The sequence below is a fragment of the Panulirus ornatus genome, chromosome 55, assembly GCF_036320965.1.
Source record: "Panulirus ornatus isolate Po-2019 chromosome 55, ASM3632096v1, whole genome shotgun sequence".
NCBI classification, from domain to species: domain Eukaryota; kingdom Metazoa; phylum Arthropoda; class Malacostraca; order Decapoda; family Palinuridae; genus Panulirus; species Panulirus ornatus.
The window spans coordinates 24,027,764-24,041,185 of record NC_092278.1 but is presented as its reverse complement, the minus strand read 5'-3'; the positions used below and the strand labels follow the sequence as shown (position 1 = coordinate 24,041,185).

The following is a 13,422-nucleotide window of genomic DNA, read 5'->3' as shown; positions in this document are numbered from 1 at the left end:
GGGTAGGAACATTAGACAGGAACATCAAATAGAAACATTGGGTAAAAGTTGTCAATAAGAACAATAAGCAGGAGCACTTGGTAGAAATAGCAGGTTGGAACATTAGGTAGGCACACTAAGTAGAAGTAGTCAATACAACCTTTAGGGGTCTCTGGAAACACTACACTAGAGTTAGCCTCTCCCTGTGGGTTTTTAAGGGTAAGGCTTTACTTGCTAAGAAGTGGCACAGGATTTCACCAGTTATGGAAACTTTTACTGTGGCCATCCCCTTGAGGGAGTTCCAGGAGGGTGAAGGCATCAAGGACATAAGCTGATAGATAAATATAAAAAAATAAATATGAAGTAGGCTATCTACCCATCTATCTATATCTCTGATGCCTGCTGCAATCAAAATTCCCTCAAAGGGGTGGCCACATCAACAAAGTCTCAATGAATAAAGAACTCCAGTGCCGCTTCTTAGCCTTTAGTGCCTCACCCTTAACAGGCCATCGGCAGAGGGCAAGTCTAGTGTAGTGTTTGCAGAGGCTCCTATCTCATGTTCCTATCTACTACTTCCATCCACTGCTCCTACCATTTTGCCAAAAGGCAGGGCTAGTGAATAGTGCTCATCGCAGGAAAATCTAGAGTTACAAAGAATGAGCTGCATGAGTTAAGTGCTGTCACATGTTACATATGAAAAGGAGAGACTGTATGTTCCACATGTTAGTGAGGTAGAAATAAAAGACAGCTAACTGAGTCAGAGGAGTGCAACTTGACAACCACTAAAGTGCTGTCTCACTATTGAAGTAGACTTGTTTACTAATTTCATTTTTAGCCAAAATGCAGTTTCAGAGATTTGTCACAGTTACTTACACAGAACCTCCATCAAACATGGCAGTTTGAAACATCTATGTTAATGCAACAACAACAACTCTGTCCCTTTACACAGGCACCTCTCTCACTTTGTCCCTTCATCCTAATATTACACTACAATGACCTTCCAATACGTTTTCTTAACTTATCAACATCAGTGTTCATGCTATACCTTATTTTCACATTTTCTTAGTAGTTTTTTCTTCCCAAGATCATAAATTCTCAACAAGCGGCCAACTCCCACAAGCACTCTACCATTGTAAGGGCATATTGATGTAGGAATGTCCTCAACCTCTGTTCGATGAACAAGTTCCAAATTTGTACAGTCACCTACAACTCTGGAAAAAATATTAATGTTGGGGACTACATCAAGTTATACATTTTATCATTACAACAACATATTCAATGCAGTAATAACATTAAACATTTCAATATTCATCCACATTACAATGTTTTAGACCCACCATTCAAAAGATATGTATCTGTCTGAGAACTTGAACATTTTTATCTATATCAAAAAACATAACATTAAGGAACAGGAAGAACATAATGCTAAAATTTACAGTACTTACTTGTAGCAGTAAATATAACCACTGTCAACCTGGCGAGGACTCAGCTGGTAATCTTTAACTGTGCCAACTAAAAGGTACTGCTGGTCCATGTCACTTTGGTTGGCAAACTTCACCAATGCAATGCTGTATAAATGGCATATAAGTTCTTGTGATCTCTCAGAATACATAAACCTTCAAAAACCTTAACACATGAAATGTTTATTGTTGATTCTGAGTTATAAACATTTTGAACAGGATATACAGAATGTATAAATGTCATATGAAACACAGGACCCCTTACAGGGTGTTCCCATAGCTCTGAGGACCAGGGGTGGGAAAGAAATCAATGATGCTGTCCTCCATTCATGTGATAATGATGATATAGACTTGTCAAAGGTGATTATCCACTCAAAGTGGTGCCACTTGTAGGATGAGTCCGAGAACACCAGGAAGTGTCTTTCCTAGTGCTACCTCGCACACATGAGGGGGGAAGGGGTTGTTATTCCATGTGTGGCGAGGTAGCGATGGGAATGAATAAAGGCAGACAGTATGAATTATGTACATGTGTTTCTATGTATATGTCTGTGTGTGTATATATATGTGTACATTGAGATGTATAGGTATGTATATTTGCATGTGTGGACGTGTATGTATGTGTATGTGGGTGGGTTGGGCCATTCTTTCGTCTGTTTCCTTGCGCTACCTCACTAACGCGGGAGACAGCGACAAAGCAAAATAAATATAATTATTTTTTTTAATTTTTTTTTTCTTTGCCGCTGTCTCCCGCGTTTACAAGGTAGCGCAAGGAAACAGACGAAAGAAATGGCCTAACCCACCCCCATACCCATGTATATACATACGTCCACACACGCAAATATACATACCTACACAGCTTTCCATGGTTTACCCCAGACGCTTCACATGCCCTGATTCAATCCACTGACAGCACGTCAACCCCGGTATACCACATCGATCCAATTCACTCTATTCCTTGCCCTCCTTTCACCCTCCTGCATGTTCAGGCCCCAATCACACAAAATCTTTTTCACTCCATCTTTCCACCTCCAATTTGGTCTCCCACTTCTCGTTCCCTCCACCTCCGACACATATATCCTCTTGGTTAATCTTTCCTCACTCATTCTCTCCATGTGCCCAAACCATTTCAAAACACCCTCTTCTGCTCTCTCAACCACGCTCTTTTTATTTCCACACATCTCTCTTACCCTTACGTTACTTACTCGATCAAACCACCTCACACCACACATTGTCCTCAAACATCTCATTTCCAGCACATCCATCCTCCTGCGCACAACTCTATCCATAGCCCACGCCTTGCAACCATACAACATAGTTGGAACCACTATTCCTTCAAACATACCCATTTTTGCTTTCCGAGATAATGTTCTCGACTTCCACACATTCTTCAAGGCCCCCAGGATTTTCGCCCCCTCCCCCACTCTATGATCCACTTCCACTTCCATGGTTCCATCCGCTGCCAGATCCACTCCCAGATATCTAAAACACTTTACTTCCTCCAGTTTTTCTCCATTCAAACTTACCTCCCAATTGACTTGACCCTCAACCCTACTGTACCTAATAATCTTGCTCTTATTCACATTTACTCTTAACTTTCTTCTTTCACACACTTTACCAAACTCAGTCACCAGCTTCTGCAGTTTCTCACATGAATCAGCCACCAGCGCTGTATCATCAGCGAACAACAACTGACTCACTTCCCAAGCTCTCTCATCCCCAACAGACTTCATACTTGCCCCTCTTTCCAAAACTCTTGCATATATATATATTTTTTTTTTTTTTATTATACTTTGTCGCTGTCTCCCGCGTTTGCGAGGTAGCGCAAGGAAACAGACGAAAGAAATGGCCCAACCCACCCCCATACACATGTATATACATACGTCCACACACGCAAATATACATACCTACACAGCTTTCCATGGTTTACCCCAGACGCTTCACATGCCTTGATTCAATCCACTGACAGCACGTCAACCCCGGTACACCACATCGCTCCAATTCACTCTATTCCTTGCCCTCCTTTCACCCTCCTGCATGTTCAGGCCCCGATCACACAAAATCTTTTTCACTCCATCTTTCCACCTCCAATTTATATATCTTTCTTTCTTTCTTTCAAACTATTCGCCATTTCCCGCATTAGCGAGGTAGCGTTAAGAACAGAGGACTGGGCCTTTGAGGGAATACCCTCACCTGGCCCAATTCTCTGTTCCTTATATATATATATATATATATATATATATATATATATATATATATATATATATTCTTTCTTTCAAACTATTCGCCATTTCCCGCATTAGCGAGGTAGCATTAAGAACAGAGGACTGGGCCTCTGAGGGAATACCCTCACCTGGCCCAATTCTCTGTTCCTTCTTTTGGAAAATTGAAAAAAAAACCGAGAGGGGAGGATTTCCAGCCCCCCGCTCCCTCCCCTTTTAGTCGCCTTCTACGACACGCAGGGAATACGTGGGAAGTATTCTTAATCCCCTATCCCCAGGGATAATATATATATATATATATATACATATAAATATAAAGGGTAAAGGGGAAGAGTGGTTTGGGAATGTCTGGGGAGTAAAGTCAGGGGTTAGTGAGAGGACAAGAGCAAGGGAAGGAGTAGCAATACTCCTGAAACAGGAGTTGTGGGAGTATGTGATAGAATGTAAGAAAGTAAATTCTCAATTAATATGGGTAAAACTGAAAGTTGATGGAGAGAGGTGGGTGATTATTTGTGCATATGCACCTGGGCATGAGAAGAAAGATCATGAGAGGCAAGTGTTTTGGGAGCAGCTGAATGAGTGTGTTAGTGGTTTTGATGCACGAGACCGGGTTATAGTGATGGGTGATTTGAATGCAAAGGTGAATAATGTGGCAGTTGAGGGAATAATTGGTATACATGGGGTGTTCAGTGTTGTAAATGGAAATGGTGAAGAGCTTGTAGATTTATGTGCTGAAAAAGGACTTATGATTGGGAATACCTGGTTTAAAAAGCGAGATATACATAAGTATACTTATGTAAGTAGGAGAGATGGCCAGAGAGCGTTATTGGATTACGTGTCAATTGACAGGCGCGCGAAAGAGAGACTTTTGGATGTTAATGTGCTGAGAGGTGCAACTGGAGGAATGTCTGATCATTATCTTGTGGAGGCTAAGGTGAAGATTTGTAAGGGTTTTCAGAAAAGAAGAGTGAATGTTGGGGTGAAGAGGGTGGTGAGAGTAAGTGAGCTTGGGAAGGAGACTTGTGTGAGGAAGTACCAGGAGAGACTGAGTACAGAATGGAAAAAGGTGAGAACAATGGAAGTAAGGGGAGTGGGGGAGGAATGGGATGTATTTAGGGAATCAGTGATGGATTGCACAAAAGATGCTTGTGGCATGAGAAGAGTGGGAGGTGGGTTGATTAGAAAGGGTAGTGAGTGGTGGGATGAAGAAGTAAGAGTATTAGTGAAAGAGAAGAGAGAGGCATTTGGACGATTTTTGCAAGGAAAAAATGCAATTGAGTGGGAGATGTATAAAAGAAAGAGACAGGAGGTCAAGAGAAAGGTGCAAGAGGTGAAAAAAAGGGCAAATGAGAGTTGGGGTGAGAGAGTATCAGTAAATTTTAGGGAGAATAAAAAGATGTTCTGGAAGGAGGTAAATAAAGTGCGTAAGACAAGGGAGCAAATGGGAACTTCAGTGAAGGGCGCAAATGGGGAGGTGATAACAAGTAGTGGTGATGTGAGAAGGAGATGGAGTGAGTATTTTGAAGGTTTGTTGAATGTGTTTGATGATAGAGTGGCAGATATAGGGTGTTTTGGTCGAGGTGGTGTGCAAAGTGAGAGGGTTAGGGAAAATGATTTGGTAAACAGAGAAGAGGTAGTAAAAGCTTTGCGGAAGATGAAAGCCGGCAAGGCAGCAGGTTTGGATGGTATTGCAGTGGAATTTATTAAAAAAGGGGGTGACTGTATTGTTGACTGGTTGGTAAGCTTATTTAATGTATGTATGACTCATGGTGAGGTGCCTGAGGATTGGCGGAATGCGTGCATAGTGCCATTGTACAAAGGCAAAGGGGATAAGAGTGAGTGCTCAAATTACAGAGGTATAAGTTTGTTGAGTATTCCTGGTAAATTATATGAGGAGGGTATTGATTGAGAGGGTGAAGGCATGTACAGAGCATCAGATTGGGGAAGAGCAGTGTGGTTTCAGAAGTGGTAGAGGATGTGTGGATCAGGTGTCTGCTTTGAAGAATGTATGTGAGAAATACTTAGAAAAGCAAATGGATTTGTATGTAGCATTTATGGATCTGGAGAAGGCATATGATAGAGTTGATAGAGATGCTCTGTGGAAGGTATTAAGAATATAAGGTGTGGGAGGCAAGTTGTTAGAAGCAGTGAAAAGTGTTTATCGAGGATGTAAGGCATGTGTACGTGTAGGAAGAGAGGAAAGTGATTGGTTCTCAGTGAATGTAGGTTTGCGGCAGGGGTGTGTGATGTCTCCATGGTTGTTTAATTTGTTTATGGATGGGGTTGTTAGGGAGGTGAATGCAAGAGTTTTGGAAAGAGGGGCAAGTATGAAGTCTGTTGGGGATGAGAGAGCTTGGGAAGTGAGTCAGTTGTTGTTCGCTGATGATACAGCGCTGGTGGCTGATTCATGTGAGAAACTGCAGAAGCTGGTGACTGAGTTTGGTAAAGTGTGTGAAAGAAGAAAGTTAAGAGTAAATGTGAATAAGAGCAAGGTTATTAGGTACAGTAGGGTTGAGGGTCAAGTCAATTGGGAGGTGAGTTTGAATGGAGAAAAACTGGAGGAAGTGAAGTGTTTTAGATACCTGGGAGTGGATCTGGCAGCGGATGGAACCATGGAAGCGGAAGTGGATCATAGGGTGGGGGAGGGGGCGAAAATTCTGGGAGCCTTGAAGAATGTGTGGAAGTCGAGAACATTATCTCGGAAAGCAAAAATGGGTACGTTTGAAGGAATAGTGGTTCCAACAATGTTGTATGGTTGCGAGGCGTGGGCTATGGATAGAGTTGTGCGCAGGAGGATGGATGTGCTGGAAATGAGATGTTTGAGGACAATGTGTGGTGTGAGGTGGTTTGATCGAGTAAGTAACGTAAGGGTAAGAGAGATGTGTGGAAATAAAAAGAGCGTGGTTGAGAGAGTAGAAGAGGGTGTTTTGAAATGGTTTGGGCACATGGAGAGAATGAGTGAGGAAAGATTGACCAAGAGGATATATGTGTCGGAGGTGGAGGGAACGAGGAGAAGAGGGAGACCAAATTGGAGGTGGAAAGATGGAGTGAAAAAGATTTTGTGTGATCGGGGCCTGAACATGCAGGAGGGTGAAAGGAGGGCAAGGAATAGAGTGAATTGGATCGATGTGGTATACCGGGGTTGACGTGCTGTCAGTGGATTGAATCAAGGCATGTGAAGCATCTGGGGTAAACCATGGAAAGCTGTGTAGGTATGTATATTTGCGTGTGTGGACGTATGTATATACATGTGTATGGGGGTGGGTTGGGCCATTTCTTTCGTCTGTTTCCTTGCGCTACCTCGCAAACGCGGGAGACCGACAAAAAAAAAAAAAAAAAAATATATATTCATATTTATTTTGCTTTGTCACTGTCTCCCGCGTTTGCAAGGTAGCGCAAGGAAACAGACGAAAGAAAATGGCCCAACCCACCCCCATACACATGTATATACACACCATGCACACACGCAAATATACATACCTATACATCTCAATGTACACATATATATACACACACAGACACATACATATATACCCATGCACACAATTCACACTGTCTGCCTTTATTCATTCCCACTGCCACCACGCCACACATGGAATACCATCCCCCTCCCCCCTCATGTGAGCAGGGTAGCGCTAGAAAAAGACAACAAAGGCCTCATTCATTCATACTCAGTCTCTAGCTGTCATGCAATAATGCCCGAAACCACAGCTCCCTTTCCACATCCAGGCCCCAAACAGCTTTCCATGGTTTACCCCAGACGCTTCACATGCCCTGATTCAATCCACTGACAGCACGTCAACCCCGGTATACCACATCGATCCAATTCACTCTATTCCTTGCCTGCCTTTCACCCTCCTGCATGTTCAGGCCCCGATCACTCAAAATCTTTTTCACTCCATCTTTCCATCTCCAATTTGGTCTCCCACTTCTCCTCGTTCCCTCCACCTCCGACACATATATCCTCTTGGTCAATCTTTCCTCACTCATTCTCTCCATGTGCCCAAACCATTTCAAAACACCCTCTTCTGCTCTCTCAACCACACTCTTTTTATTTCCATACATCTCTCTTACCCTTACATTACTTACTCGATCAAACCACCTCACACCACACATTGTCCGCAAACATCTCATTTCCAGCACATCCACCCTCCTGCACACAACTCTATCCATAGCCCATGCCTCGCAACCATACAACATTGTTGGAACCACTATTCCTTCAAACATACCCATTTTTGCTTTCCGAGATAATGTTCTCGACTTCCACACATTCTTCAAGGCTCCCAGGATTTTCGCCCCCTCCCCCACCCTATGATTCACTTCCACTTCCATGGTTCCATCCGCTGCTAGATCCACTCCCAGATATCTAAAACACTTTACTTCCTCCAGTTTTTCTCCATTCAAACTTACCTCCCAATTGACTTGACCCTCAACCCTACTGTACCTAATAACCTTGCTCTTATTCACATTTACTCTTAACTTTCTTCTTTCACACACTTTACCAAACTCAGTCACCAGCTTCTGCAGTTTCTCACATGAATCTGCCACCAGCTGATATATATATATATATCTTATTTCTTTAGTTTGCTTTGTCGCTGTCTCCTGGGGATAGGGGAGAAAGAATACTTCCCATGTGTTCTATGCATGTCATAAAAGACGACTACAGAGGAGGGGGTGGGTGGCTGGAAATCCTCTCCTCCCGTTTTTTTACTTTCCCAAAAAAAGGAACAGAGAAGGGGGCCAAATGAGGATATTCCCTCTAAGGTTCAGTCCTCTGTTCTTAATGCCACCTCGCTAATGTGGGAACTGGTGAATATGTGTGAAAAAAAACCCTCAGTATGGTAGCTGAAGTACTTCTGTAAAAAAAAAATATAACACATAATTACAAGATATGATTGGGAATAAAAAGTGTGGTTGAGAGAGCAGAAGAAGGTGTTTTGAAATGGTTTGGTCACATAGAGAGAATGTGTGAGGAAAGATTGGCAAAGAGGATATATGTGTCAGAGGTGGAGGGAATGAGAAGTGGGAGACCAAATTGGAGGTGGAAAGATGGAGTGAAAAATAGTCTGTGATCAGGGCCTGAACATGAAGGAGGATGAAGGGCGTGCAAGGAATAGAGTGAGTTGGAACGATGTGGTATACCAGGGTCGACGTGTTGTCAATGGATTGAACCAGGGCATGTGAAGCGTCTGGGGTAAACCATGGAAAGTTTTGTGGGACCTGGATGTGGAAAGGGAGCTGTGGTTTCGGTGCATTATACATGACAACTAGAGACTGAGAGTGAACGAATGTGGCCTTTGTTGTCTTTTCCTTTGTTGTCTGTGTGTGTATATATATGTATTTTTTTTTTTTTATGCTTTGTCGCTGTCTCCCGCGTTTGCGAGGTAGCGCAAGGAAACAGACGAATGAAATGGCCCAACCCACCCCCATACACATGTATATACATACATCCACACACGCAAATATACATACCTACACAGCTTTCCATGGTTTACCCCAGACGCTTCACATGCCTTGATTCAATCCACTGACAGCACGTCAACCCCGGTATACCACATCGCTCAAATTCACTCTATTCCTTGCCCTCCTTTCACCCTCCTGCATGCTCAGGCCCCGATCACACAAAATCTTTTTCACTCCATCTTTCCATGTGCGTGTCTGGACGTGTATGTATATGTGTGTGTATGTGAGTGGGTTGGGCCATTCTTTCGTCTGTTTCCTTGCGCTACCTCACTAGCATGGGGGACAGCAACAAAGTATAATGAATAAAATAAAAAATAAATTAATTACAAGAAAAATTACTGAAGTGTGACACAACATGGTTTCAGTGAAAGAGCGTCATGTGTAATGAACCTCTTAGGTTTCTATATGAGAAGTGAATTTTGTTTTAGACAAGAAGACTGGGTAGACTGTTTGCATAAGGACTGCTAGAAAGCATTTGATGGTTCTGCAAGGGAAGCTGATTAAGAGGCTGGATCAACAGGCAGTCATAAAGGAAAGATTCTTTTTGGTGACAAAAGATTATCTTTGTAGCAGGGAACAAAGGAAACATCAGAGGAGCCTTTTTGAAATGGGTGTAGGTACCCAGTGGAATGCCAAAGGATTCTGTTCTGGAACCAATATTCTCCTTGATCTACATGAATAACTTGTCAGACGATATGGAATCCTACCTGAATATGTTTGAAGGTGATGCAAAGGTCATGAAGGAAGCGAAAAATGAGAGGAAATGCATCAACTTACAAGGAGATCTAGACAGACTCATAAGTTGGTCTAATACATGGTTGGTGAAATTCAACTTGAGCAAATGCAAAGTGATGAGGATAGGATGCAGAGAAACGTCACAATATGAACGTTGGCAGGCAGGAAATAAGCTTCAGGAATCTGTGTGTGTGAATGAGGGGCTTGGAAAATTACGTATTCCTACTCTGTTGCGAGACCTAAATAAAAAATAGAATAGTAAAGGAAAAATACTGGCTACTGGCAAATAATAAAATAGCATTCAGGTATACAGATAAGGAAATATCTTACAAGTTGTTCATGTACAACATGAGGCCACAACTGGAATATGCTTCATTTGTTTGGTCACTACATCTAAAAGAGAACAAGGAGCTAACAGAGACGGTCCTGAGTTGGGCAATGAAAATGGTACCAGAATTAAGAGAGCTGAGTTATAGCTTTTAATATGTTCATTGCTATGGAAGGGAGAACAGTGAGGGGGACCTGACCACTTTAAGTTTTAAAACTGGATTGATGATGTAGACAGGAAACATTTATTTGATAGATAAAAAAGAAGGATATAAATGGCATTAATCAAGAGACTTGTTAAAAAAAAGTTAAGTACTTTTGCAATATAGGAGTGTGAGGGATGAATGGAATAAACTGTGGTAAAGGCACACAACATATAGAGGTTTAATATGTTGTCTGACAGTAGAGAATGCTCAGTGGAAAAAATATCATTCTGGTTGACCCTCTCAATCAGGCTGTTTTAAACTCAAAGACTTGCATTTCTGCAGTAGTCTACACAGATCTTTACAGTTCAGTGTTAATAGGTAAGTCTTTTACACAAAGCCCAATTCCACCACTTATTAACATCATGACACACCATATTAAGCTGTCTTCTACATAAAGACGAGTGTATAGGTGGGGGACTACTATATGAAACAAGGATATGGGTGGGGGCTACTAGCTTTAAGAGTGTAAATGAATTATTCTTGTTATCTTGCTAAAACCTTCCCTCAATAAATCAAAATACTAATTTCTAAAGATGGTGCAATAACTTAGCATGCCAAACAACAGTGCAACAGGCCTGAACTGAAATATCAGCCCCAGCACTTGTTTCAACAGCTTACAAATGTATGACAAGTACATAAAGTGCAGAGAATTGATAACAAAACTCAGAATAAATCAACTTACCTGAAGGCTGCTTCATTCTGGTCTAATCTGATAGTGTGAAGTGTATTACCCTGGATGGGTTCAATAATACGAATAAGTGAAGCCCACATGCCAGGACCAGCTTTTGGGGCACCAAACACAGCATCTGGGAGATCCTCTGAGAGCAGAGCTTCTGCCATCCTCTCTGCAACCTCAGCTTCCTCTTCTCCAGCTGCCTCTCTCAATTCCTATAAGATTTAAGAATTCTTTTCAAAAATTTATAGCAACATACTTTCAAAAGTCAAGCATTTCACAGTTAATCCCTGGTTGGCTGAGTTTAACAGTTCTCTATTTCAACCATGAAATTTTTACAATGAATATGGAACAAGACATCTTTGATTAACAGACAGGATGCTAGTCAGAACTCCGACCATGCAATTCAAGTACCATCCAAGCACCAAAACTGGATGAATTGGGGAAACAAACAAATGAAAGCAGAAAGGGTAGTTCCAAGGTTCTGCAAAAATCCTTATAGTCTTGTTTTTCCAACATCAACTGAGATCTTTGGAAACTAGGCAAAATACCTAGCAGAACTAGGAGCAAGCATCTTGGAAATGATAACTCTCCTCCAAATTTCAATGCACTTCCCTGAAATGGATCTGACAATTCCCTTAATCTTCAGTCTCAAATGGAGTGCCAAAACCCTTAAACAAACTCCTAGCCAGAAAAAATTCTAACCCTGTCACTTTTCCATGGAAGACTTCTGCCTAAAATACACCTAAAGAAGTTAAACACTGGGGCTTTTTGAACTTAGTTACAAGCTTAAGGACAAGTGACAATAAAAGAAATGCTTTTTACCAGAGCATTACTGTGCTTGGTCCTCAATACAGGTTGCAAGAGGCTTACTTTCATCCATTAGCTTAGTCACAATTATTTTTCTTTCATACTTGATCACCATTCCCCATATCAGCAAGGTAGCGTCAAGAACAAATGAAGAAAGGCTGCATCCACTCACATCCATCCTCTAGCTGTCATGTGTAAAGCACCAAAACCACAGCTTCCTATTCAAAACAAAACCCTACAGACTTTTCCTCAGTTTATCTCAGAAACCTCATATGCCCTGATCCAGTCTACTGACAGCACATCACAATATTATTTCAAAAATAAAAAAACATTTCTTTGAGAAGAGGGGAGACATTTTTATCCCACCTATAGTTTTATAAGAAGGTGAACCATTAGGGTCCCAGCAAAAACACATTAGCAAGCACTGTTTCACTAGATGCATTAAAGGAAGAAAAGACTTTAAACTGAACAAAGACTCATCACATGGTGTGCTGCTGGGCACATCAAAGAAATCACCACTGCATGAGCAAAGCCATGTCAACATGTCCTATGCTTCTTAGCACATCACATGAAACACCACTGTCTAAACAAAGTTAGATTAGCATGCACTAACCTCTGCCATCTGCATTTTTCTCTGGCGTTTAGTGTCTTCTGTATAAGCATTGTGATCAGTTTCAATTACTACCAAGTGTCCACTTTCTTGATGGATGACAAACTTGCGTGGAGTGTATTCTAAAGGGTGAGACACCTGTTGAAAAACATATAAGACTGGATGTAATAAATTCATTTTATTATGTATCATACATAACTGGTGTTTCCCACGTCAGCGAGGTAGAGGCAGGAAACAGACAGAGAATGGCCCATCCACTCATGTACACACCCACGTATTCCCTGCATGTCATATAAGGCGACTAAAGGGGGAGGGAGAGGGGGGCTGGAAATCCTCCCCTCTCGTTTTTAATTTTCCAGAAGGAACAGAGAAGGGGGCCAAGTGAGGATTTCCCTCAAAGGCTCAGTCCTCTGTTCTTAACGCTACCTCGCTGGTGCGGGAAATTGTGAATAGTTCGAAAAAGTAATGTAAGGGTAAGAGAGATGTGTGGAAATAAAAAGAGTGTGGTTGAGAGAGCAGAAGAGGGTGTTTTGAAATGGTTTGGTCACATGGAGAGAATGAGTGAGGAAAGATTGACCAAGAGGATATATGTGTCGGAGGTGGAGGGAACGAGGAGAAGAGGGAGACCAAATTGGAGGTGGAAAGATGGAGTGAAAAAGATTTTGTGTGGAAACAGACGAAAGAATGGCCCAACCCACCCACATACAAATGTATATACATACACATCCACACACACAAATATACATACCTATACATCTCAATGTACACATATATACACACACACAGACATATACATATATACCCATGTACATAATTCATACTGTCTGCCTTTATTTATTCCCATCGTCACCTGGCCACACATGGAATAACAACCCCCTCCCCCCTCATATGTGCGAGGTAGCGCTAGGAAAAGACAACAAAGGCCCCATTCGTTCACACT

At 41.8% G+C, this 13,422-nt stretch overlaps 1 protein-coding gene across 3 annotated transcripts in view; it reads right to left on the bottom strand.

Moving 5' to 3' along the window:
• The window catches only part of Sf3b3 (splicing factor 3b subunit 3), a 66,513-nt gene that overhangs the window by 10,954 nt on the left and 42,137 nt on the right, over positions 1-13,422 (bottom strand). For all 3 annotated transcript variants that reach the window (XM_071693172.1, XM_071693174.1, XM_071693173.1), the window contains exons 18-21: positions 12,486-12,620; positions 11,072-11,277; positions 1,425-1,547; positions 1,025-1,190 (exon numbers count right to left, since the gene is read on the bottom strand). In XM_071693172.1, coding sequence (XP_071549273.1) covers positions 1,025-1,190; positions 1,425-1,547; positions 11,072-11,277; positions 12,486-12,620 — 630 coding nt within the window. The remainder of the gene's footprint in view (positions 1-1,024; positions 1,191-1,424; positions 1,548-11,071; positions 11,278-12,485; positions 12,621-13,422) is intronic.